General features: G+C 44.4%; 1 protein-coding gene across 9 annotated transcripts in view; it reads right to left on the bottom strand.

Annotated features, from left to right (window-relative positions):
* Positions 1-27,707, bottom strand: part of ELMO1 (engulfment and cell motility 1) — a 501,394-nt gene that overhangs the window by 136,705 nt on the left and 336,982 nt on the right. For all 9 annotated transcript variants that reach the window (XM_019655709.1, XM_019655707.1, XM_019655702.1 and 6 more), the window contains one exon: positions 10,875-11,011. In XM_019655709.1, coding sequence (XP_019511254.1) covers positions 10,875-11,011 — 137 coding nt within the window. The remainder of the gene's footprint in view (positions 1-10,874; positions 11,012-27,707) is intronic.

Below are 27,707 nucleotides of genomic sequence, written 5' to 3'. Positions count from 1 at the left end.
AAATAAACTACTATACAGCTAGAAGATATTTTCCATGCTATGGTAGCAGAGGTACAGAACTTTATTTTTTATGAAAGGAAGATGGCAACCATCTTTCTGAGGTAGCAATTGTGCAAAATCCTAAAGCAGAATTTCAACAGGCAGAGGAGGAAGTAATGAGGGATGTGTAGAGCTTATGGCAGGAGAGCGCAAAGATGTGTAGGTGAGGCAGTAAAAGTACATCAGGCTAAGTAAAGAGGAATCCAAACATCTCGCTAAGGCCATGAAACTTCATGAGGCAAGCAATGGACACAAAAGCAAGAATAATACAGTCAGATCTCTGTTGAAGGACATTTAGAAAAAGGGAAGATTTCAAGGCTGAGAGATAATTTACTGCAATAGTTGGTGTCTTAGTCAGCTATTGCCACACTAATGCTGTGTAACAAATAATCCCAGTAGCCGAGAAGTTCCTCTCTTATTCCCGGGTCTATAGGTCAGCCAAGGTGGCTATTTTAAGCTGCAATTTTGTGGGCTGACTGGGGACACTACTCCATATGCCTCATTCTGGGACCTACGCTGAAGGGGCAGTGACTACCCAGCAGATGTACTTTATCTCATGATGGAGGCAGACGTGCAAGAGCCCAACCAAACCACACAAGCGATAGTCAGGTCTCTGCTCACTTCCCATCCATGAATGTCTCACTGGCCCAAGCAAATCACTCGGCCAAGTCAAAAGCTAAAGGGCAGGAGAAATACGCTTCATCCTTCATGAGGTCATGGCAAGGATACAGTGATACGCCACCCCACGGAGCAGCGAAGAAATGCAACCAGCCGTCATTGGGGTGCGACAAGAGGAAGATGTGAACCAAGGCAATGATGAGAAGGCAGAGAACCTTACAGAGGACCTTCGGCCACTGACTGGTTTCAGAAAGAGGGACTGATGCATCAACTTCTAAATAGGAACTCACTAAGCTGCCAGGACCCTGAGGGCAGGAGCCACCTGTCTAGTGCACCTCTGTCTTCCCAGTGCCTGGCACAGGGCCGCTGTGCTGTGGCCACACAGTACTTATTGCAATAATGGGTAGCATTTAAAGTGTAGGTTGGGTAGTGACACTATGATTGAGACGGAGAAAGCTGATATGGCCATGCTGTGTGTATGATGGTTGTGGGATCATGACTTTGAGCCCCTTCTACATCCCAGACCCGGAGCAAATCCTAGGAATACGGAAAAAGCATGGCTCTGCTCTCAGACGCCCGACAATTAAACAGACAATTGCAGTTCACTGTGGTAAGTTCTAGGGGACAGGTGTTCACAGGGACAGAGACAAGGAAGTACCTGAGGCACATCTGAGTGAGCTGTTGTCAAAAGTGACAGCAGCAGGCTCAAGAACTTGCCTGGGAAGGGGCTGACCTAGTGTGGGAGTGATATCTGAGTTGACTACCTGCCTGAATGACTTCCTCCCACGGAGTTGCACTGGGCACCTGCTATTAATTTAAATTTGACCAGAATGGCACACAAAATACATAGAAACAACAAAAGAAAGGGGAGAGGGAGGAGAAGAACAAACTAGCAGCTTGGAGTTTTCATCTCTCAAATTCAAGTTTTCAGTTCATTTTTCTCATTGTAACCATCGCCTCAAAAAAGGTTGAAGGGACGGCTGTCACATTTAGCCTTACCTGATACCCTCTTCCTGCTTCCCACCTGTAAGGAACGGCTGTCACATTTAGCCTTACCTGATACCCTCTTCCTGCTTCCCACCTGTGTGCCCCAGAGGCTTAGATCCATGCCTGGGGGCGGCGTGGGCAGGCCAGCACCTGGTGCCGAGTCATGCAGGTGAGGGTTTTACCTCTTATTTGGTGAAATGAGAGTGGACCCATCATTCACTGTTGATCAGATATAGAAGCACGGTTTTGAGAAACCTGCACATCCAAATAAGGTGTGTAAGGTAGCAGGTGAGTTATATACACTTAAATAATTAAGTATATATTCTAATTCCTGATGCCCTTCACCTGGTATTTTTGTAGGGGGCATTGGGAAAGCTTGCTTAGGTTCTTCTAACTTCTCCCGGCTCTTACATTGGCGTGTTAGCGAAAGGTTTCTGATGCTATGCTCTCATTCTGACTCCTTATCTCATCTTATCTAGGGCCCCTCATGGTCCTCCATCCTCCACCCCACCCCACCCCAATATCGGCACCCTCAGTTGGCAGGAAGGAGCACCAAATGACAGACAGCACTTGTGTCTTCTGTTTTAACTCAAAACAACATCCCTTTGTGCTTCCTGTGCATTTTCAGTTCCCATTTTAACATAATTTACTTTGCAATCACAAGGTAAATATTTTCTTTTATATTAAGGAGGACTCGTGTTTCATGAGAGAGTCCCATCTAATCCTGCTCTTCTTAGCTATCCAGCTCTGACTCCTATCTGCCCTTGAGTTTAAAGTGCCTAAATGTCATTGTGCCTTACTTAAGGTGTAGGCAATGTCCTTTGAGTTGGGCACGTACTATCGACATAGTTTATGTGCTATTATTGAACCCCTCCCATGATCCACGATGGGACAGGGCATTCAGTTCATAGGAGCCAGTTAGCGATACGGCGCCCAAAAGTATAGTTAATAATAAAAGGGAAAGAAGTGTCGGAAGTCAATGAACAGAGTTACGTAGAGCAGTTAACTTAGAAATTCGTCATTATTTTCATGCTTAGGGAATGGTCTGCAAATGAACCAAGGGACTGGTATTTCTTGCTTCTGCCCAGCAGAAGAACCTATGAGTTCTTTTCTTCTCATAATTAGCAAGTCTCCATTTAACACGTTACACATGTAAAGAAAGAGGCACTGGTTCTAGGAAGACTTTAGAAATGAGGACTCCAAGCCAGACCTTGCATTACAGAGGAACTCCCAAGCTGTATATGTATTGTTGTCAGGCTTATCCATAATTATTCATGAGACTAAACCATGGTGAAGATCATTTTTATGAACGTTCCAGGTACAGAGAATGTCAAAAAAGCAAAACATGTAAGCAGTGTTTTCAGCCAACTTAAACCCCAGTCCTTACGCTTCGAAAGGATTTTAAACAGCTTAAACAGCTGTGACTGGCACAACCCCAGGGCAGTCCCCGGCAATGGATTGTTTTATGGTCATCCCAGTGTTTCCCATAAAAATCGCAGACCCTGTACAGCCGAATCCAGCAGGCCGGCACACCGAGACGGTCGTTCCGCTCAGTTAATCAGTCCATCCGAGGAAGAAGCTTGTCTACCTTTTCTGAAAATGTGTGCTATCAGCATTGCCATGAGTATCCTTTTTCTTTCCAGAGGTATTTAGAATCCTGTGTCACCTGGTGCTCAAGGCCAGGCTGAGCCAAGCAGTTTATCTGCCTGACACGGTCCAGGGCTCAGAGCCTGCCTAGCCATGGTCATTCTCCTGTGCCATGTCACAGACAAGGAATCTGAAGCTGACAGCACTAAGTCCCCTCCACAAGGTCATCCAGCTGGCAGCTGCGCCCTGCCTCTGAGATGCAGCTAAGCCGACTTCCTCCTCACTTAGGCATTTGTCACAACCGTGGTCAAAATCTCCTTTTGCAGCCAAAACAAAGTTCAATAAATCCCCGTACGGAGGTATGGAAAAATCTGTATGTATAGATATTGGCACAAACTACCTTGGGAAAAGAAAGCAGCTCAATTATACTGCAAGACCAAGGGCAAATAACTGCCAATTTAGGTTTATCTGTTGAGATTAGCACCTGCCATTTGTATGGGCAATGTACAGAGGCAATTTTTGAGGACCTAATCCTCACAGTGACTCTAGGACATACCATTGTTTTTATTGTTGTTGTTATTATTGATGCTACCAGTTTACAGATGAGAAGGGGCTTGGCAGCTAAAGGACATGCTCACAGTCACAGTGCTGGTGAGGGGCCACAATGGGACTGTCACCAGACTCTTCTGCTGGCCCTCAGCCTTGGGGCTGCCCTGTCCACCTTGCATTCTCACTGTGGGGAAGGGGGAGAGGGGGCGAGGAGTGCTCCCAGGGGGTGAAAATTGGTTCTTGAAGGAGCCAAAAAAAAAAATCTTACTCTTTTTATGTGTAAAGCATAGATAACCACACATTCCATAAACAGACAACAGTATATCCATGTAATCAAAATTTCAGGGGGAGGGTGATTAGGGAAACAAGTCTTAAAAAAAAAAAGCAAGAGTTTGAGAAACAGCACTCCACTCCACAGCGGCCTCTTTCTCTTGGCCAGTCACGTGTTACCTGCAATTAACACATTTCTTTTGAGAAAGTACACACACTGGGGTGTGCTGAATAGGATACCTCTTGAAAAAATAAGTGAGTGATGTTGGTCTCTTTCTCAGTCTTCATGCTGCCGCAGATAGCATACCTGATACTGATGAGGACCACAGAAGACACGCCCTGATCACTGTCCAGCCAGAGGTGGCCAGTTCCGTGAAAAATGCTGATGGTGCTGACACTATTTAAAGCGAACAGTTTAAAAGCACGCAGTTACACACACACACACACACACACACACACACACGAAACCATGTGCTACCTTTCCAACGGGAGACATCTGAGGAAAATATAAACCTATTTATATGATGCATTTGCTTCTAGAGGAGCTTCGATTTCCTTCGTGCCAAACCTAGAGACCTTCGTGAGACATGACAGGCCTGTTGAATAAATACTCATAAACAGCCCAGACAGCTGAAAAACGGATCACCTCATTGTATGACATTAGGGCCCTTTAACAGACTTCTCCTCTGCTTAAATATTAATGTTTCAATTACAACGTACACCTACTTTATTAGCCACACCAGGCTCGGTTCAGATCAATAACAGCAGAGCCAGATAGAATCCTAATGAAGACAAACAACGCTGAGCCCTCCCCAGCTCCCCCAGGGCACGGATGCACAAAGCCTCCTTTCACAACTCGCTCCGAGATATTTTACAGTCACCTGCCTCATGCAAATGAGGAGACTCATGTTTATTCATGGAGAGAGTCACAGACCACCTTTCATTCCCTAGGCCAGCTCAGCTAACCAACAGCGCGCAGTCTGCACCACTCTGAGGTTGAGCTGGCCTCGCCTAGGAAGGGGGCTCCTGAATGTAAATCGCCCCCTTAAAAGCATGCACAGAAAGTCAGTAAGCTAGGGGCAATTTGGGGAGAGAACACATTCCTGTTTTTTATTCATGCGATAGCTGCCTTCCAGGTTTCAAACATTCCCTTTTCTATACCAAACCATAACCTAGTAGATGGGACTAGTTAGTGGCTCTTTTCTATGGATAATCTTCCAGGGTGTTTCCTCCCTCTGTCCTGCTCTCCAAATCTTCCTGAGATTATTTTCCCCTCTGAAGGATGGGGATGAAGCTTGTAGCCTGGCCAGAGGCAGCTGCGGCTTTGTTTGCTGGGCCTGGGTTCTCCCTGTCACTCTTCTATTTTAAAGGATGGTTTCCCATCTGCAGGCCTGAGATTCTAATGTCAATTGTGTTGCGTTTTGCTTATTAGGCTGCTGGGTAAAGTTTCAAAATAGTGCTTTTGCTCTAGAGGGACTGCATTTTTCAAGTCATTAGTTTCTTCCATTTTGGTGATTTGAAAGCATGGCAAAGTCATTTGATCTTGGTTTCGAATGCCAATGTTGATAGCACCTAATGTAACACTCCCCTTCTGTGAACAAATATTTTGACGGGATCTAGAAGGCTCTCCCATCCAGGGGAGGTCTGAGCAACCAGGCTACGGCTGCAGAGGCCATTCGGTACATGGGAGTCATGGGACCTGCTGATTTTTAATCTTGTCACATGGAAAACTAAGGTGAAAAGGTTGTTTGGAGGAAGACACCACCAAAATCCATAAAATGTCCTGCTTCAATCCTATTTCTGCCAAAGTTAAATGAGTCATTTAATTCAGTTCGGGAGTTAAGTTGGGGTACATAGACAGCTTTACTTTTTCTGCTTTCTTTCTTTTTTTCTTTTTCTTTTTTTAACATCATGGCCAAACAGTGTCTTCTTTTGAAAAGCACAATTTACTCATTTTTCATAGACAGGATCTATTTTATTACATATAAAAAGAATGCTTTACAACTGTGTAGTTCATTTCACTTTCTCAAAGCATTTTTACATTTCTTCAACATAATATCACACCACCATAAAAGAGGGCCATGCGATCCTGGTATCCTCACCTCCTTTTTTTTTAATTTTTATTTCTAGGCACAGAACTCCTGAGAAGCAGAACCAGGGTTAGAAACTGGACCTTAAGACCAATGGACATACTATCTCCTCAATGCATGCATTCATACTCATTGGTGATGTGTCTTATGTGTGTCAGCTAGTGGGAACCCTATGGACACAATTCACCTGTAGTGATCAAATCTGCCTTAATCAAAACCTGCATTGAGAGCTTTGGCCCCACCCAAAGATTTCATTGGTATGTGGTGCCACTGGGCACCGGGACAAGAGGGGTTCCGAAAGCCCTTCCCACCCCACCCTTAGTGAGTCTCATGCACAGGCAGGGTTCAGAAACACGCTACACACACAGAGAGACTTTGACTTGTATATGCTTGTTAGACTTTTAAAGTGGAGCCGTCAGCAACAAAAGCTTGCAGCGGGGTCCCCGTAACCTGAAACGTCCACCTCACTTGCCTCATCTTTCCTCCCCTGCTCAAAAAACGAGGGCTTCGATGAAATGATTATGGGGCCGAGGTGTGCAGCTGCAGTCCGGCTCTTTTCTAACGCCCAAAGCAATAAACAACGCATGCGCTAAGGTACTAGTAAGTAATAAAAGGCGAAACCGTGGAATACAAACTCAACGGCCTGAATCAATGGATTACTCTGCAGAGGCTGCTATAGTGAGAAACTGAAAGAAAGCACGCGTCACAGCATAAAGGCTTAATCGCTCTCTAATTCTATTTCTGTTCTATAAATAGAAACCATCCCATCTGCCGCTGCCCATGTCCGGAGGAGCGGGAAGAGAGCCGCTTTCCCAGACGCTCCCCGGGAGCAGCCGCACAGCCCCAAACAGGCCCGTTTCAGTGAAGGTGAGCTGCCAAAGAGACGCCCGCGTCAGCTGCAATCTAGTATTGTCTGTTGGGAAAATTGAATGTTGGATTGAGAGATACCGTTTCTCCGGTAATGAGCTAGCCCAGGCCGACCCCGGGTCTCAGGTCAACAATGAAATCCGCCACCCATGCTTCCATTCAGAGTGGCCAGAGCCGGAGACGACGCCCAAGAAAGCTCAAAAGAAATTATGCCTGCGGTTGGGCTCTTGTACGGTATTTCTGAATTCAAATTTGGACAATTCTTATGCAACAAGAGAAATATTCAGTCTAACCAGTAACAACACCAGCCCTGCCTTTGATCCTGAATTCAATCCCTTTTGCTACCAAGTCAATAAAAAAAAAGAAAAGGAAAGCGAGCTAATTAACATTTCAGCTCTGTGTTTTCTACTTTATTATCTGGCAAAGCAGAGCGGTGGCTGATAGGCAGCAGGAAAATATCAGAAAGACATGATTTACACTGAACCAGAGGTCCTCACAGAGGTCCGTCTCTTTTTAAAAGGTCAGTGGAGGCAGAACAGGGACATAAAAGGCAAGGGCCATGATTATATCTGTGTTTGAGCAGCCATTAGCAGGAGGCTCTGACTGGGTTATGCTGGTCCACCAGCCAGAAGAACCACCACCAGAAAAGCTCATCTGCCCACGTCTCATGAACTTAAACTGATACACACACCTCTGCATCAAATATGCCTACAGATTAAATACACAGTATGGTAGGCGAAACAGTGACCCCTCCACTGTCGCCCGTGTTCTAATCCCCACCGTCTGTGAGTATGGCACCTTATATGGCAAAGGAGAATTTGGGTTGCAGGTGGAATTGAGGCTGTTAATCCACTGACCTTAAAATAGGGAAGACAATTCGGGATTATTGGGGGGGGTGGTAATGTCATCACGGGGGTGCTTAAACGTGACAGATTGAAGCAGGGAGGATCCGAGTGACGCGACAAGAGGTGGGAAGGAATGAACCTGCAGCTGCTGGCTTTAAGATGGACAAAGTGGCCATGGCCAAGGAATGCAGGCAGCTTCTAGAACCTGGAAAAGGTAAGGAAGTGGATCCTCCTTTGGAGCCCCCAGAAAGGAACACAGCTCTGCTGACACCTTGATCTTAGCCCAGGGAGACCCGGTTTGGGCTTCTGAACTCTGAGACTATAAGGTACATTTGCATTGTTTAAGCCACAAAGTTTGTGGTAGTTTGTTAACAGCAGTATTATGAATCTAATACACATGTGATAAAAAGTATATAACTGACAGACTTTTCTGGCTACAAAGTAAGGCATGCATAGTACTAACAAGAAAAAGCAAACCAAGTAAAATATTTGATGTACAAATGTAAACCTCTGGTGTTTCCCATCCCTGATTCTCCTCTGACATCCACTCTTGACGGATAGACACATGGAGTGGGACCCTCTGCCTCCCAGGCCTCCAACTGCCTGCCCACAGCTATAAACTGCCAAATCTAGATGGCAGCAGATGTGTGACAACAGACACAAGTCTATGATTGTACAATGTAAAAAGATGGCACCAGGGCCACAGTATGAAACTACCTGAAACCTGTCCCTGAGAACTTGCTGAAGACAGGTGTTTTGCAGCCATGTAAGTTAATTATGCAAAGAGTTGGAGAGTGACACTTGGGGGGCTTGCTGTCACCTTACCCTATGCAGACAGGCTATCGTTGCCACCAGCCCGAGCACATGGCCAACGATGAACCACAGGGACCCAAGAACCTTGCTCAGCTCCCTCCTCCAGCCCTGCTCACCACCTCCAGGCTGACACCCATGGTTTCCTTTGCTAACAGTGTATTCTTGGTGGCTTCATGTCATCAACTGTAAGTTCTACAGCATGTAAGTGTCTAAGTGCCCATCCCCCTGAGCCATTCCTCTGCAGGAATTCAGTACTGTTTTCCCTACACCTTATCTGTGCATAGACCAACAACAATAATATTTACATTGTTATCATTTACAAAATTCAGATTTCTGTAATTCAGGAGAAGCTAATGACTCCTCTCAGAAAGCAGGTGGATACGTGGTGCCAGAGCATAACAGCCAGTGAGGTCTCCTACTGGAGGAATATGTGTCCCTGACACAGAAAAGCTAACAATTACATGGTTTTCAGCAACACTGCAGTACATGCAGGGTTGAACTGATCCAGGGGCAAAGTGGCTGTAGCAATTTCAAAGATTGTTGACTTAACTCTACCTTTTTTTTAGCTTGATTGAACAAAGGTCTGCATGCCTCTTTCTCTGTCTCTCTCCCAGGGATGATTTGTACCCTAATTACAAAGTCTCTCATAATCAAGTGAAGTACACTTAGGAGGGTGCAGTTATAATTAATGGGCTTCTTTCCTCCACTTGGCTCCCTGAACCATGCCTGTCCTTGGGCATGGCTGCTCAGATCCTAGAGTGCAGCTTTCCGGTCAGCTGATGGACACAGATAGGTTAGCACCTCAGTGAGGTGTGGGCAAGAGTGTCATCTCCTATTCTTGCTCTTTTTTTTTTCTTTTTTTAATTAAATTTATTGGGGTGAGACTGAATAAAATTATATAGGTTTCAAGTATACAATTCTATAATACATCACCTATATATCACATTGTGTGTTTGCCACCCAAAGCCAAGTCTCCTTCGGTTACCATACACTTGACCCCCTTTACCCTCTTCTGCCTCACCCTCTCCCCTCAAATATCAGTTCAAGATGCCACAAAGCAGAAATATGGTGGAAAGGATGAGATGTGAATGTAGAGGAAAGGTGACAGGAAAGCAAAGACCAACACGAGTATCAAGTTGAGTTGGACTTTAGATATGATGCTATGCCCCAAGCACAAACCCATGACGGCCCCACAGGTTGACCATGAGATCAGACCTTTAGTCTCTTAGAAGCATCACATCTCTAGGTTCTGGTCAATGGGCCTGGGTGATGGGGCCAACCATACCCAGAGCCATGTACAGTAGCAAATTTGAAGTGTTAAAGGCTGAAATATATATACCTGTCCTGACTATTAGCCATGTTATTATTAATAAAGCCTTTATCTAAGTAAGGATAAAGATTTTGTTTACCTTAAAAATGTACACGATGCTTCTGATTCCTCTAAGTTGGTCAACACTCTTTACTCCACATTCACTCACAAACAGAAACATGCAATTCACGTTCTTATTAAAAATCAAAGGACACCTCCGTTCAAAGAATCAAATGCATTCTGTAAACCAAAAAATGTTCCACATAAACTTATTCAACTCCCTGAAAGAGATCTTGCATTGTAATAAAAACTCTTTTTGACACAGCAAAGGGCAAATTATCTCAACACATCCATAATCCACAAAGAAACCAAGTGACCTAGACCGAGCAGCCTTCCCGAGCTCCTCCTCTCTGTGGCAGCCCCTGCCCAGGTAGAGGAAGGCATTTCCCCCAACAGATCTAGCAATAACAAGGCATCTCAGAGCAAAGCCATTGAAGGAAAAATTCAGCTAGACATTATTTTTCACAACAAAAGTCTCTGCTGGTGGCCCCAGCTTAGTAAGCCAAAGGAGCAAAGCCACTCCAAGCGTACTCTAGAGACGTGACGGCATCACCAACACGTACGTACGTTCACATCTTTCTCCGTTTTTAAAGCAACCTAAAACCACGGCCATTCTCATTCTCCTGACCTGCCAACGGCCTTTCACACACAGCTCAGGGGCCGTGCAAAGCGGAGACGACGCCCAAGAAAGCTCAAAAGAAATTATGCCTGCGGTTGGGCTCTTGTACGGTATTTCTGAATTCAAATTTGGACAATTCTTATGCAACAAGAGAAATATTCAGTCTAACCAGTNGGGGCTGCTCGGGGACACAAGACGCTGCTACCTCAGCTTCCAATTACCTTGTTGAAGTCTTCAGAGGTTGCCCTCATCTCCTTCCAGGTCTTGTTCAGGAGCTGGGTACAGATGCAGAAGAACTCCTCGAAGGACCTGTCGTGGGTGAAGAACAGCGGGTGGAAGTCATTGCAGGTCTCACTAGCTGGAGGAGAGAGAAGGAAAAGAAGGGAGGAAGTTTGAAAAGTGAAATGGCAGGAAAGGCACACGTGGGTGCTCCAGAGAGGTGACGGGAGGCGTGCTCGGCTCAAGCCACGGAGGGAAACAGGCACTCTGAAAAGGCGACCTAAGGATGGTCCCTGTACAACATCCAAGTTTAAGGTCAGATGGTCACGCCTACCTTTAGACACACGTTTTGACTGAAAGAAGTCAGCACTAACCCACCCCACGACATGACTCTTATCGCTGTGTTCCAGGAGCCCTGGTGTGGAATAGGAGCTCTGTACCGGCCTGCCCCACCTTATAAAGTATGCAAACTGCCCCCTCCGTCGCAGCACCTCCGTCACCCTTAATATTCCCTTTCTCAACAGAATAACCGGCAGGGAATGAGATTTCCGGAATGCACAATGAACTGCAACTTGGAACGCAGCATCCTGACTGTTTCTCAAGGGGAGCTCTTTTCCGTCTTAAGGCACTGAGGACGGGACAGTTGAGCTCCTTAATCATCATTATTTTGCATTCCCAGGCACAGGTGGCTGGAAGTTGAAGCAATCCAAATGGCTTCCAAGGCCACAACTGGTCCAGCCCTGCACCGCATCACGAGGCCATCGGGACGCCTTCGAGCCCCTGTTGCAGAGCTTCCTCGGGTCAGACCCAGTGCTCTGAGCTCCAGGTGTGGCCATCAGCTCTCCTGCTTCGCAGACCAGCGCCCAGCCCCTCCCTTGCTCTCCGCTCTCTGTCAAGCTTATACTTCCACAGCCCGTTTACATACATCTCATTTGATCTTCACAACGCCTCTCACTGTTCATGGCCTGGACAAAGACACTGGAGCCTGAGGGACTAGGCTTTGGGAGCCCCCCCCAAAAAAAAACACTGCCCTGGTTGTTTTTTTTTTTAATATAAGCTGTTACGTATAATGAAAGAATTCCGATTTTAATTGGAATCTCTTTAAAGACAAATTCCCCAAATGGTAGAATTTCAAATCCAGAAGCCTGGGGGTAGGGCGGGGGGTGGGGTGGGGAGGGGCGGAGGAGAGGCACAGGGTAGGATTGGGTTACAGCAGTGACTTTCCTACTTGGGGGAAGTCCTGGTGCCTGCGTGCAGCTGAACCTCGATTCCGCTGATGGGGAGCCCTCTGGTGCAGGCTAATGAACCCTGATCAAACCCAAGGGGACATGCTCCTCTCTGGCAGGGCCGCCGCTGTTATGCACAAACCTCTCCTGTATTCATCCTTTATAAATACAGTGAATTCATGACCCCTGAAACAATGTAAAACCACAACAAAGGGGTGCGTGTTTATTTAGTTCTCTGCTCCGGATGGGTGCAGCCCGATATGAAAATAGGTGGCTGCTGTTTTCTTCCAGACTAGGTAAAGGCATAGGCTAGCAGCCGAGGGCAGTCAGGGAGGAAGGGTGTGCATCTGGGGGCCTAAGACCTGGGTTCTAGTCCAGCCCATGCCAATCAGGAGCAAGTCACTTCACCTTTCCGATCCTTGGTTTTCCTAACTGAAAACGGAAATGACTCTCATCGCGTTTTCAGCTAAGGTCTCGGAGGGAATCAAATGACATGATTCTGAGGAAAGGACTCTGGAAGGGCCAAAGCGGATACGGAGCGAGGTGGAGGATGGAAACGAATGTGGCGCCAGCGTATCGTTTCTGGTTATTCTTTGGTTTCCCCCCAATTCCTGGTCAAGCCTGTGCACATCTCAGAAATTAGAGGCAAGAGCATATGTCACCCCATCCCCAGCCTGCGTGACCAGCAGGAAGGTGGCGGAAGTCAAACTCTGACCTGAGATGCAAAGCTATTTCAGGAAGGCGGGGTGTGCCCTGCTGCTCTGGGCGTGAGCTCGCGTAAGCACTGAAGTCAATGAAGCTCACAAGTCCACAGAAGGACTTTAAACCACGACTGCCATCCAACAACTCATCATTAATCACATTATTACAGTATCTTTTTGGGGGGCCTAGTGTGATTATACTTGTACTTCATGTCCTAGTTCAAGTTTTGATGGGATTACTGGAGCTGAGATAGCCAGACAAAGCCGAGGCCAACAAGCCCTGCTCCTGCTTGGGTGAGCAGGGAGGGTAAGCACTTATAATAGGAAACACTTGTCGGCTGCTTAGAATGGGCTCTACGAGCGTCACTCTCCCAACAAACCCGGAGGTAGGCATTATGCTTATCCCCAATGTATACGCGAGGAAAGTGACTCTTGAAGAAGTTAAACTTCCTGTTATGAGCTTTTATAAGGTGGCCCCAAATGAGCGTTTGAAACCTGTAGATTAGTTGATCCGGCAGCCGGCGTCCTCCATAGCTGCCACCAGCAGCCCAGGGCCTTTCCTTCTGATTGCTGCTTTGAAAACGTATTTCCCCTCTCACCCTCCTTGATCTTACAGGACTCCTTCAACGGAAACCAGGACCTTGACCTGCACTCCGATGGGGCTCAGTAAGTGCACAGCCAGCGCCTGCCGACGGGCGACCCCTGGCCACGTGACAGCGCTGCAATGGCTACGCCACTGCTGCCAGCCACATGTCAGACCCTGGATCTGCGCTATCATTAGTTATTACACCCAGCACACGGGGAAGATAGCATCAACTTACTTCTTTTTAAATTAGAAATAGAAGAATTAGAAAGGTTAGCTGATTTATCCAAGGTCACGTGGCTTCCGAGTGGCAGAGCTGGGATTCAAACTCAGGTCAGCCTGGCTCCAAAGCGCATGGTTATTCTGTTGCACTCACTTCCTCATTCTGTTTGGCAATTAACCCCCTCCTCCCAACCCAAATCTGAAGGAATTGCTTTTCCACCCATCGAAGGTATTTATGAAATAAAATCTTACAAGTGGCACACCTTTCACTGTTAATGCTTAGAGTATATTTGGAGCTTTCTCCCCACCAGTTGTGATTCAAGTGGGGTTAGGTTCTAATCACCAGAGTTACAAGCCTCTTCAGGATGTTACCTCACCTTTCCCTGGCTCAGGCCAAGCTGCTGCCTTGAGAACTCTCCCAAGTACCCAAGAAACAGTCTCCTTGGCTCCAGTTTCTACTGAACCAACTCCTTTGTCCCCCTTAAGATATTCTCAGCTTCTCAACACACCGAGTTTCCCCCAGATAGTCAGTCACTGGGGACGAGTAACACCAAATGAATTTATTTGACTTATTTCAAGAAACTAATAGGTTGGGTTCTGTGTTACTAGAACCCCAATTTTGTTCATTGCAACAATGTACCCACCTAAAAAACTACATTTCCCAGCCTCTCTTGTAACTAAGAGTGGTCATTATGACCCAATCCCAACCAGTGATAGATAAATGGAAATTGCTGGGCAGAGTTTCTGGGAAAGACCTTTAAAAAGGAGGAAGACTTCCTTGGCTCGTCCCTTTTGCCTCTGCCTTCGCAGTTCAACTTCATGTGTGCGACACAGAAGTGAGGACAGCCCTTTTGCAGTCATTTTGTCAGAATAAAAATGAGGACTACCCCCTAGAGTAGAGAGTTAAAAGGAGCTCCTGATGACACTGTAGAGTCACCATACCCACCCTGAATTGCTCTCCTAAGGAATTCTTTGCATACGATTTGTTTAAGTCACTGTTTTCAGGCTTTCTGCTCTTACCAGGCACGTGAAATTACTGATATGGGAACGCAGGCTCACAGATGTTAGCGTAAGATAACACGTGTTCAAAATTATTGGATGCCATGGAAGAAGTAGGAATGAGATGGTAGGAGAGTGAAATGGTTACAGGTCAGGCAGGCCTGCTTTCGAAGACCAAAGCTGATGCCCCCTAGCATGCTATAGAATCTTAGACAATTAAACTTCCTGAATCTGTTTCCTTATCTGTAAAACAGATGACCATATAAGGTTTGCAAGCATCAAATTAGATTACGTGTGTCAAGTGTGTGGTAAGGTGCCTCGCACATAGTATAGGCTTAGTAAACAGTGGCTATTGGGTGACATTTATGTATCTTGCTATAAGATCACCACAGTAAGTCTAGTTAACAGCTGTTACTATACGAATACATAGTTAGACACTGTTGCTGCTGTTGTCTGTCTGAATCAAAAACAACACATGTGCTATCACCATCCCTATCTCCCAGATAATGAAAGAACAGTGGTGTTAAGAACTGGCAGAACCAGGGCCAGGAACCCTGCATTCTGTCACCAGAGCCCACATTTGCAACCTCCACACAAAGGCACTGGCTTGCCATCATCCTAAACTTCTTTAAAAGACTCACCTTTTGCAGGGAGAAATGGGCAAACAACAAATAAAAAATAAACTGTTCCTTGATGTGTTACACGATAAATGACAAGAATTGGATGTATTTGGGAATTTATGACTCCTTGTGTAAGGGTGTCCATGTATTAAAGGCAACGGTACAGTATTAAATATTAGTACATTTTTCCTCTAAAAGGTTCAACGGGCAGGTATTCAGGATTGAGGATTATCGAGCAGGAAGGACGTGTCTAGATGATCTGATCTGTTTTTCTCTCCCTTTTGTAGGTGAGAGCAGTGAGAATTGCCGAATGGCTCGCCAAAAGTTGATGATGGTGGAAAGCCGGCGGAGACGCTGGGAGACAGATGGCCAGGGTTCAAACCCCAGTTCTATCACCTACTGTTGAGTCACTGGGCAAGTCGCTGCATCTGCCAATGCCTCAGTCTTCTCATCTGTAAACTGGGGCATCAACAGTATACACTTCACTGGGTAGCTGTGAGGATTAAGTGAGAACAGTGACTACAAGAAGTAAGCTCACTGCAGTTGAGAGCCAACAGGATGATGGTGCTCATATCACGTGGACGCTGGCCCAGGCCATCCCACGGATAAATGTGAACATGCATCAGTATCTAGGGATGGCCCGGTCCTTGCTTCAGAGGTTTCAACAAACAGACAAATCAAAACAGGGAGGGTAAGGCTTACTATTGGTTTTTTTAAAAAAATAAAAGCACTTATTGATTAAAAAAAATATTGAATTAGTAGGCAATGATTTTATAAATGAAATTTAGAGAGAAACTTTCAATGAGACAAAAATAGTAAGGCTTTTTTAAAAACCCAATTGTTTTTAAGCACACTATTCTTAACACAATGAGATTCTACTTCATAAAAAAAGAATCAACATAACGGTCTTTTAAGTCCAGAATAGCAAGGTATCCTCAGAGCTGAGGATAAAAAGGCTTCTTATTAATGTACTCACATTTATTTCATTTATAAATAGGCCAGCGTTGAAAGCAGCTATAATCCATGCATATATGTTGTTAAAAATAAAAATAAAAAAGTTGTCCATTTATGTAGCACTTTGACTCTCAGAGTCAATTTCTTCCTATTTTTGATTGGATGCTGTGAAGAGGTGAGTATGGTCATTGGGGTCTCAGAGAACAAGGCCTACTGCGCTGCTGTGAGTAAACAATAAAAGGTGAATACAGGGAACTGGTTCTGTACTGCCCTGTGACCTTAAGAAGCTCATCTCAGCTCCCTGGGTTCCAGGTTTCTGACCTGTAAATGAGATGGACTAGTAAAATTCCTACCAAGTCTAAAATTGTAAGAACAAACACACACACACACACACACACACACACACACACACCCCAGATAATGGATTTTCAACTCCCTAAGGCCCGTTAATAATTACAGAACTTGGAGACTGTACCTGCACTCAACTTTATTTCCTAAATTATGATTTCCTTGAATGATAGGATGGTTACACATTTGATTTAAGGTGTTAAGGCATCAAAGTTACACTTGAAAGGCTTATAAGCTAGTATTTACTCTTCTTTCATAAGAAAATTGTTAGTTGTTTTTACACCCTTTGGACTTACTAACACCACCTACTGCAGACCATTACACCAGAAAACTGCTTGACAGAAGACAGAATGACAATGACAGGCAAATGCGCATAATTTCTGCTCTTTCATGGGAATTTTCTAAGACAAATGTAATTTTTCAGATACTGAAAAGCCCTGTTCCGTGCTTTCCATGACCCTCGTTACGCTAAGAGACACTGTGAACCCATTTCCAAGTGACTACAGGGTCACCGATTTGGAAAGCAGCAGGCGAATTCTGAACATTTTTACTGAAACAAAGATAAGCACTGGCCTGACATAAAGGACGCTTTGTTTTAAAATTATAAGCTACAAGAAGAAGGGAGATAACTCATAGGCACTCAAAAGCATTTAGTGAAAATTGCTAGAGAGGTTGTAAAAACTTGTTAGCTATCCACAGCGTGGAAACTGAAATGAGAACTATGTGTGGCTCTAGGGTCAGGCTGGATAATATATTTATGAATTCTCAGATGCAAATGTATATTTACACCTTTGCCGAAAATCTTACCCTATGGCCTTCGCGTCTTCTATTTTTAGACATGGTATTCTTTAATGGCTCTGTTATGGGCTTTGGGCCCCCGTGTGGGAAACATGCTAAAAGTCCAGCCCCTTTTGTAGGTGGGAGAGGAAAAGAGAGGAGAGTGAGGGCAAAGACTCTGAAGTCCCCCCACTGCTGCTGCGTTCCCCCAAAACAGAAGCCACCGCCCCTGCTATTTCAGGGCAGGGGATCAGAGGCTCGAAACCTGCTCTGCTCTTCCCAGTCCCTGAAGCCTGGTATAATAGAACTGGGTATTCTTTTCTAGCCTCTCTCATGCCTAAAAATAGTATGAAATTGACACTGAAAAGACACGCAGTAGCTAATCCAATGCTTCGTTGTTCACCTTCCCTATGGGTCTTTTTTTAAGGATGCGGAGAGAGAAAAAAAATATACTGATACTGGCTCGAGGCAGGGCTGAAAATTAGACTCTGGCCCCAAAAGACAGCCAATTCAGCAAGAATGACCTGAGGCCACATCCCAGGTATGCAGCGTATGTTAATAAAAGAGCAGAGGTTCCCCAGTGAGGTTGTCCTCAGTGCAAATCTTGGTGCCACTACTTAGTAACAATGCGACCTTGATCAAATTACACTTCCTCTGGACCTCAATTTCCTCATTACAACAACAAAAAAGGACAATGACTCCTGTCTCATCAGATCGCTGCTAGCACTGAATGCAAAGCAGCACGTGATTCACGTATTAACTGAGATAAAGTAAGCACTCAGTAAATGCTAGTTGTTACCAGTGTTAACAGCAAAATAATAATTATTGTACTTAGCTAAAATGACAAATCTGGAGAGGTTGGACTTTCAGGTAGAAAGGCATTATACAACTATAGTAATTGAAACAGCTTGATATTGGTCTGAGAATGGAAAAGGGGCCACAGATTAAACCTGACAAGCTCAGGTGACTGAAAATAACCACATAAAATGGCATGAACATAAAAGAATTCTTAACTAAGGTGGGCCACGGTGGGAAGTCACATCTTTAGCCTGAGGCTTCCTTCAAGTCAATCTTCACCTTAAATTGGCCTGTCTATTGTCTTTTTGCTCCTAAAATAACAACCTTGGAATGTCTGTAATCCCTTTTTCCAGACCAGAGCAGGAAACTTCAGAGTCCCTCATTATTATTCTTATTCCATGATTAACATCTCTATGTGGACTATTAACTGTCCTGCACCCACCTGTGTAAAAGAAGTGCCTGTCTCTCCATTTTATGTCTTATCCAATCCCAGGGATTTCCCCGTTTTGCTTTCTCCCACCCCCTTAATCTACCACCAGTGGGTTTCATGTAGCCCTCCTCCTTTGATTTTATGTATAAAATAAGCTGCAAACTGCCATTTTGCGGAGCATTTTCTCAATCCGTTGAGATTTTGCTTCGCGGCAATTTTCAGTTTGGCTCAAATAAATTCTTATAAGCTTTCTCGTAAACTGGATGTTTTCTGTCAACAGGTCTGTGGTTGGAAAAACAGAACAATAGCATAGCATAGGAAGTCTAGATATAGACCTGTATATACAGCCACTAGATTTGTGACAAAGGTGACACTGCAGTGGAAGCGTTAACTTATGCTGGGCCAATTGTATATGTATCTGGAAACAATGAATTATGCCTCCCTACCTCACACCATGTACAAAAATCAACTCGGTGGGTTATACATCTCAATGTGAAAGGAAAAGCAATGAAGCTTCTATATAACACGGGAGAGTCTACTTATGACATTGAGGTGAGCAAGGATTTCATAAACAGGACAGTAAAACCAGTGACCCTAAGGAAAAGTTTTGATTGAATTATAATAAAATCAAGAACTATTCATTAAAAAATACGTTAAGGATACCAACTTCAGAGTGGGAGAAAAACGTGCAACAGTATCTGACAATAAACTAGTATTGGTGATACATAAAAACCCTACAAGTCGATAAGAAAAAAAGACAATCCAGTATAAAAATAGGCACACTGTAAATAGGCATTTCACTAAATAGAATATCTAAATGGCCAATAAACACATGAAAAGGTGCTCCCCTTTTTTAGCAACTAGGGAAATGTAAATTTAAATAACAATTATATGCTTTTTAACATCCACCAGAATGGCTACAGTGCAAAGATGGGAAATACTAAACTTTGGTAAGAATGTGGAACAAATGGAACTCTCATACACTGTTGATGGGAGTATAAATTGTTCAACCGCTTTCAAAAACATTATGGTAGTATTTACTTAAGCTAAAGTATTCATAACCTATGCTACAGCAATTCTAGCCAAACGTATAAACCCAACAAAAACGCATACGTACGTGCCGCACAGAAAATGTACAAGAATGTTCAGAGTAGAGCTATTTGTTAGAAATAGAAACTAGAAACCACCAAAATGTCCACCCAAGAGTAGATTATATAAATCATGGTTTATTCATGAAGTGGCGCACTTACCATAAAGAAATGATTACAAAAAAGAACTATGCCATACATAATAACATGAATGAATGAGAAACATAATGCTGAACAACAAGAGTGCTATACAAAAGAGAATACACTGTATGATCTTATTTTATCTAAAGCGCAGAACAGGCAAACGTCATGGAAGAAGCTGGGGGAGGGCAGCCCAAGCGGGTCTCCGATGGTGTATAATAAATACTCTCTATCTTGATCCCGGTAGTGCCTACTTTGATAGTTGGTGGCTGTAAAATTCACTGAGCTGTGCTTTGCTCTTAGGATCTGAACACTTCTATGCATTTAAGTTAACACTTACATAAAAAGTTAACTTAGAAAGATAGAATATGAGATTTCCAGGTAAATAATAAGGGGCAATGATTTTTTTAGACAGGGTAAAACTATTTCATATGATTTAGGGGGGCTTTTCAGAAGCAGTGTTGCGTTTGCCTCTGGAACCAGGGATTGGCATTTTAGGTAGCCCAGGGTACTGGCTGGGTAGAAAAGCATGGGATCTGTCTACAAGTATGCTGGCATGCTAAGCCTAACTGGTATCGCCTCTCTACACCTGGACTATAGTTTAATTTCATCTGTTGGATGGATAAAAGGGAATATGCATGTGTTTTCTGTTGCGAATGGGGATCCTGACCTCCCTGAAGATGCTGATGAAGAAACTACAATACATTTGACTGGTTGTGTGAACTCTAAGAAGAGTCACAAGTTTATTTTAAATGAGCTTCCTTTCTGAAGCCAGTCTGCCTGAGTTAGGATCCTGGCTCTGTCACTCATTATCTTTATGACTTTAAGCTCATGAGCAAGGAGAGATGAGTAAAAGATGAGGATGAAGAAGCAGGTAGGCATCAGATCATCTAATTCTTTATAGACCAAACCAAGGGGTGTGGGCTTTACTCCCATTTGCAATGGAAAACCATTAAAGGGATTCAAATAGAAGTGTGATAACATAACTTCTCACCTCCTTTCAACTATCCTTTTGTCTCTTTTTAATGAAACTAAAATTCAAGTGATTTGAGGATTCCTGTTATTTTGGAATCTATCTACTTGGTATTTTAGTGTATTAAGGAGGATAAAAACTCTAGCGCTAAGTGGTTAGGAGTGTTGGCTCTGGAGTTAGGACTGGGGCTAGGATTTTTCCTATGCACCTTAACTATGTGACCCCAAACAAGTCCTTCATTGTCTCCAAGTCTCTCTTATTATAATGACAATAACAGTAACTTACAGCCTTAGAACTGAGAGTAAAGATATAATGAAGAGATTCCCATAAAACACTTAGCAAAGCATCTGGCATATAATAAGCCCTTGATATATGTTAGTCATAAAACATATATGCAGAATAAAAATATGGTATGTATTTCTGCCCAAAAATCTTGAATTTAATACAAGGTTTAGCTTGAGGTGAAATCTTATTTATTTAAAACCCCCATTCATGAAGGTACCCAGTTCCCCTGGAACGTTACAGAGCAGCATGCCGATCGTCATCTTGTGAGATGTTTAACCAAAAGACAAAATGTGCTGAAATTCCAGTAAATTAAGATTTCTGATAAGAGAGCTACGTGACCCCTGGGAGTTTGCTTAGAATAGAAAAATGGTCTTGCTGATATGCTCTGTATTTGGTCTTTCATTTGTCCTCTGGCTGAAACAACCAAAATGTGCAGGAAAATGGAACCTGGATCCTTGAAACCTTATCTGTTGGCAAAATAATTGTTTCTGGATCCATTTATAGCCCTATGAAAGGGCTCTTTCTTGGCCCAAAGAGAAAAAAAAAGAGTAGGAAAAAAATGAATTCTCAAGAAAGGCATATCAAGTTTGTGGTGTGAGTTAGCATTGCAAAACCAAGAAGGAAGCACACTTCTCTTGCTAAATATAGTTTGCCTGTCTTTTGGGGGTGATGTGACTGGCACTGGGAGGGTACAGTGGAAGATTAAGAAAGAGAAAAGCTGTGACTGGGTACAGAACAGTCCAAGCAAGGCAGAGCAAAAGAGAGCTTCTTCAAGAAGCGATTTCTGCATGCCCTTGTTAAAACTCCCTTTATGGGGAAAATTATTCTGAGAAGTGGCACATTAAGACTGTCGCACAGCAAATTTAGCATGGATATAAATAACTGCCTATCCCACCATGTGAAATGGGGGTAATGTTGGGATACAGGTAGATGAATGAATGGCTGGGATGAGCCACACTGAACACCCAGCAAGAAGTATGCACGCCACACATGACGATGGATTACACCTTGACCTGGGGCTCAGCGCTTTAGTCAAGGCTAGGGAGCTTGCTAAGGGGCTAAACGTAAGTAATCCTGAATCCGTAAATGCAGGACTAACCAGAGGACATGTCAAGGCTTGCGCATCACATACATTCTTCCTCGTCTTCAGAGCTCAGTAAACGACGCGCCTTAAAAACTCAGTGGTGGGCTGGCCGAGTGGCTCAGCAGGTTAAGAGCTCACTTGGGAACACCAGGTCTGCGGTTTGGATCCCACATTGAGGGCCAGTGACACTCGCCCTCTACAGCTAAGATGATGAACAACAGCTCGACCTGGAGCTGGGCTGCTGTGAGTCGCCGGCGATGGCGTAGGCTGCAGCGGGGCTGCAGTGGGCTGCAGTGAGCTACGTGAGTGGCTGGCAGACAGTGTGAGTGGCCAGCAGCCGGCGTGAGCTGCCGGGAGCTGCTGTGAGCGGCCAACCAACGACCGGCGACCGACTGCCTCACCCGGGAAGAGCACAATGATCATACCAACATGGGCCAGTGAAGCGACGTCCTCCACAACTAGACTGAAGAACAAAAACAGCAATTTGTCTACCTGTCTGTTCCCCTTCCCCGATTCCCCAATGCTGTTCTCCTCCCCCCAATTCCCCAATAAAATCTTTAAAAAACAAAACAAAAAACAACTCAGTGGTTACCTGAAGCTGTCAGGATAACATGCAAAGCGAGGCCCTTGATGCTTCTCAGTCTGACTCTCTTCCACGCCTTCTGACCTTTCTCTGACTTATGACTGAACCCTAAACTCGAACACAGTGTCCACCTCTTTACCCAACAAACACCCGAGCTTGTATTTCCGCATGTTAAGCTCTTGGGTTTCCCTCTGCATGGAGCCCACTGAGCCATCCTCCGAAGCCCATCCCTTGGAAGGCACTTCACCAAAGCCTAGTCCTTTGTGCTTCCACAGGCCTTGACTCTCCACCTGTTTGGATTCCCCCTCCTGGCTATGAGTCTACAAAAAGTAGGGACCTTGATGTAGTCATTTCTGTATTCCCATAGCTCTCCCGCCAACGCGCCTGCACTCCCTTCCTGGGTCTCCTTCACCCTGGCGCCTCCAGCTTTTCTTCTCCATGACTGTCACTATGCCCCACTTCACGCAATGCTTACAGAACAGGGTGAGCGATGTCTCCCAACTTTTGTACAGTGCGGATCTCAGCACGCCCGCTGTGATACCAGCAAGTGGAAGGATCCACACACGACCCACCCACTGTTTTAAAATAGTCCAACCTGTAAAATGACCCGGTCCTCCCCCTACTCCCCCAATGTTCTGAAACCTAAGTGTGGGTGTTCTCTTAAGAGAATAGTGAAGAACATTAGAAAGGAAGCACATTCATAACACAAATTCGACAGAAAAGAATAACCAACCCGACTGTGTTCCCAAAATACAGGGAGGTAACCCTCCTGTAGAGGCCAGCTGCGGACACCGAGCCTCTCCGCACTCTCACCCCGCCTCCTGTGCCACTTGCCGGCTTTGAGCTGGCGCGCTGCTCTCAGGCCCTTCTCGGACTCTCCACAAGGAACATATGGCCTCAAGGATTGCATAACCGTGTTGACAATGTGTTCATGGTGGGTGGTGGAATTAAGGGCGCTAGGAGGGAATAATCCACTGACAATCATGCTTTTGCCAACGTGGGATTTGAGAGGATGGAGATGTGTATCAGTGAACAAGAAAAGAGTGAAATCCCTAGTATGTCTGCCTATCTACAGTTCCGTTCAATCCTGTTAAACAAAGAAGCATGCCAGCAGGTCGTGTGGGCAGGTGCGTGCAGGGGTCAGCGAGCCCCTCTCTGTAAGAACGGAGCACGGGGCCAAGGAGGCAATCTTCAGACATCGTGATGATAACTCAGGAAAAGGTGAAGCCTCACACAGGCACCTGACTGATATTTATTTGCCAAAGACAGGAAACTAAAGAATGCGTCATTAAATACCAAACCGGTAACAGCTGGCTGGAAAAGTTGAAAAGGACATAATCTGCATAACGAGACACCTGGGGGGGCTGCTTCAGCATCTGGCAAGGTGAGCAGCCCAGAAAGGTGAGTTGTTTACCTTAGAATATTGTAATGACCATGTACCAGGAACTGTCCTAAGTTCCTCACAAGCATTTTTCTCAATCTTTACGACAATCCCATGAGGCAGGTGCAGCTATTATCATCCCCACTGTACAAATGAGGAAACTGAGGCACAGAGGACTGATGTACTTGGCTCACGGTGCTAATAGGAGGCAGAGCCAAAGTTTAGCAGCAGTTGGGGCCTGTTATCCTGCTGCTCATCAGACAGCAATTTCCCTCCACGGAAGGTTTTTAAAGCAGAAAGTTAATATTTTCTAGAAGTCTATTTACTGTGATTTAAACATAAATTTAATTCCATTTCTTTCTCCTCTGACCCACTATTTTAATGAAGACTTACTTGATCTTGCTAATGAAGGTACTCTTTCGATGTACAATTCTTACAGTTGGTAAGACAGCACTGCATTTTCCAATGTATCTATGGCAGACATGTATTCCCATAGAAATGTTACTGTTTTAATGCCAGAGCAGAAACAAATCAACAATTTGTAGACTCTTAATTTCTGAGACCTTTTATGTGTTCATTGGCCTCATGAATCCTTATCTTAATAAAGAAGATAAAAAATTCATCACCTGCAACGCAAGCCTACTATCCTGAAAGATCAAGAAAATCAAGCTAAACAAACCAATCTATTTTTGGTCAAACAATTTTATAGTGCTTAATATATACCAGCCACTGTACTCAGTGCTTTACAATCATTAAATGATTTAATTGTCATATCAGGAGTAAACACGAGATAGGTTTTGGTTCTCATCTTTACTTCACAGGTGGGGAAACCAAGGCACAGAATGAGACTCAGTGACTTGTCCAAGCTCACACAGCCAGAGAGAGGCAGAGCCTGAATATAAGTGAGGGAGGGAGCTGGCCTGCAGAGGCTGTGCTCGGAACCAAATACATAAATTAACAGTGTACTCAGAGGTCTTGCCCCACTAGCTTTTTTATTTATTTTAATTTTTGTATTGTTAGTTTCAGGTGTACAGAACAATGCAATAGTTACCCTTTTCACCCTCACAAACTAACAACCCCCCTCCCCCTATGTATTGCCCTCCCACCCCCGATATCATGCTTATCTATTACAATTCCATTGATTCCATTCTCACTCTCTACTAGCTTTTTAACTGCGCAGCAGCTGCTGCTCCTCTCCCAACCATTATTCAGTCTGATTAAGAAATTGATCAGAGTTCACAAAATAAGGTCACTGGGCTCCTCTGATCACACACAATATCCATGACTACCTCAGCTATGCAGACTTCAGAGTTTTTCATCAATCAATAAGTCCTCGCTTATTGCTGTCAACAGGTCCTATGACTTTAAGCAAAATGATGAATAATGAAACCAGTTTTACCACAGGCTAATTGATGTAAACGAGCATGAAGTTCCTATGACATCTCATCAATGTTGTAACAAGATGACTTTGAAGGGAACATTATTCCAGGACCTGCTGTAAGTAGCCAAATTATATCACTTCTATTCATTAAAAAAAAAAAAATACCATGCACTCTGATTTCTTTTTTTAAAAAACCATGATTATTTCACTGAAACAACCTCAAAATCAGGCAAGCAAACAAAAAACCAGGTGTCAGTGACTTGGTAGTATTTTGAAAAGTCAATTTCAGTGGAACAGGATGTATTCACTAGAGTGTATACCCAGGATGCATCTTACTGTCTTGAACATAGACACCCTAGAAGTGAATCTGGTTTTGCAGTTGATAAAAATTATTTTTAGGGCCGGCCGAGTCCACCTTGGTTAAGAGCTGGCTTGGGACACCAGCTCTGAGCAGCAGGGCCCCGGTTCAGATCCCACATGAGGGCCAGTGACATTGCCTTCTACAGCTAAGACGGTGAACAACAGCTTGACCTGGAGCTGGGCTGCCATGAGTTGCTGGCGATGGCTAGGCTGCAGCCCCTGCTGCAGTGGGCTGCCATGGGCTACCGTGTGTAGCCAGCAGCCAGCATGAGCGGCCAGCAGCCGGTGTGAGCTTCTAAGAGCCGCTGTGAGCGGCTGTCCAGAGGCCGGCGACCGATTTGCCTCATCCAGGAAGAGCACAATGATAATACCAATATGGGCCAGTGATGCGACGTCCTCCACAACTAGACTGAAGAACAAAAGGACAGCAACTTGCCTGTTCCCCTTCCCCTGATTCCCCAATAAAATCTAAAAAATAAAATTATTTTCACTATGAAAGAGCATGAATAAAATTAGATATAAGCTCATGTTATTGCTTTGGTGAGACTAGGATGGTGAGATTTTCCATCCTACCCAGCATTTGTGTACTGATTGGTATTCCAACCAATGAAACATGGCTGTCACATGCTTAGGACACTGGGATGGAAGCGTGTATAGATTCTGCCTTAGAAATGTGTGTTTGTGAATAATTCAGTATTATATTGATTGGTAAAGATATATTTTGATGTTTTGTTATCTAAATTCTTCTGATACTAAATCTCTGCTACTTTTCCCCCTCCTCCTCTCCCCCCCACCCCGGCCTTGATGACATATAATGACAAGTAACCCCTGGAGTTTCTATAATATCTTATGTTTCCAGGTGGCTGTTATCCAACCACTACCTTTCCTCCAGAATTTACTCTAAACCAATTTAGCCAGGGTTTTTTTGGCCTCCAGATTCTTAGCCAGCGTCTTGCTCTCTCTTTCTTTCTAAACCCTCATCAAGGAGAGGCCATTTTAGATAAAAACACATCTTCACAAAAAAAACTAAGGGTGAACCTAAAAATACGATTTTTGTAATCTCGGGGGGAAGGTTTTGATGAAAATTCTCAGACTTTCCTTCTATATGAAATGAAAATTAATGCTCTCAGAACGCTTCCATTCCCATTCTTTGCAGAGAGTTATTTTACTTTACAGTCATTGAATTTTGTTCTTGATATTTTGCAACAGTTTTCTCCCTCTTTCCTCACAGATGCATTCAAGAACTTTCATTTTATAAAAATTTCCCAATTCTCTAAAAACAGAGGGTGTTTCTGTTACTACTGCTGCTCTTTTACACATACAAGTCACCAGGGCGTCTCACGGTCAGTGGAACGTTCCGTAAGACACCCAATACGGCACCATGTTTCCTGGTAAGAAAGACACTATATCTAGTGTGTAGACGTGACAGCCATTAAGGCTGCAGAGGGGAAAAAATAACGACGACAGCCCGCTAGTGCTGGGTTGTTGTTCTTCTTCCCAGTTTCACTGCTCCTGGCTGTCCCCATTCACAGGCTTGTTTCTTGTTTGTTTTGTTTTGTTTTCTGCCCAAGGTTCTGTTCTCACCCTTCTTTTCTTCTGCTTTCACTCTTTCCATGGGAGAACTCATTGAGTCCTGTGGCTTCCACGCTTACAGCTACCAAAGCACCGTTCCGAGCCCAGATCTTTCCTCTGAGCTCCAGTCAACCAGCTCTTTTCTGGACCTGTCCCTTCATCATCTCAAACTCAAAATGACCCAAACTCAACTCATTACCTCTATCCTGGCTTACTGGGTGCCCGTCTCCGCGATCTCACCCACTCAGTGGCCCAGGGTAGGCTCGACTCCTCCCTCAGTCGCCTTAATATCCTAAGTATAATTCCTCTTTGCCTTTCCATTGCCACCG

This window comes from Hipposideros armiger, unplaced genomic scaffold (genome assembly GCF_001890085.2).
Source record: "Hipposideros armiger isolate ML-2016 unplaced genomic scaffold, ASM189008v1 scaffold_244, whole genome shotgun sequence".
NCBI lineage: Eukaryota > Metazoa > Chordata > Mammalia > Chiroptera > Hipposideridae > Hipposideros > Hipposideros armiger.
Note: the sequence above shows the minus strand (reverse complement) of the source record. Positions and strands in the feature narration are given on the sequence as shown.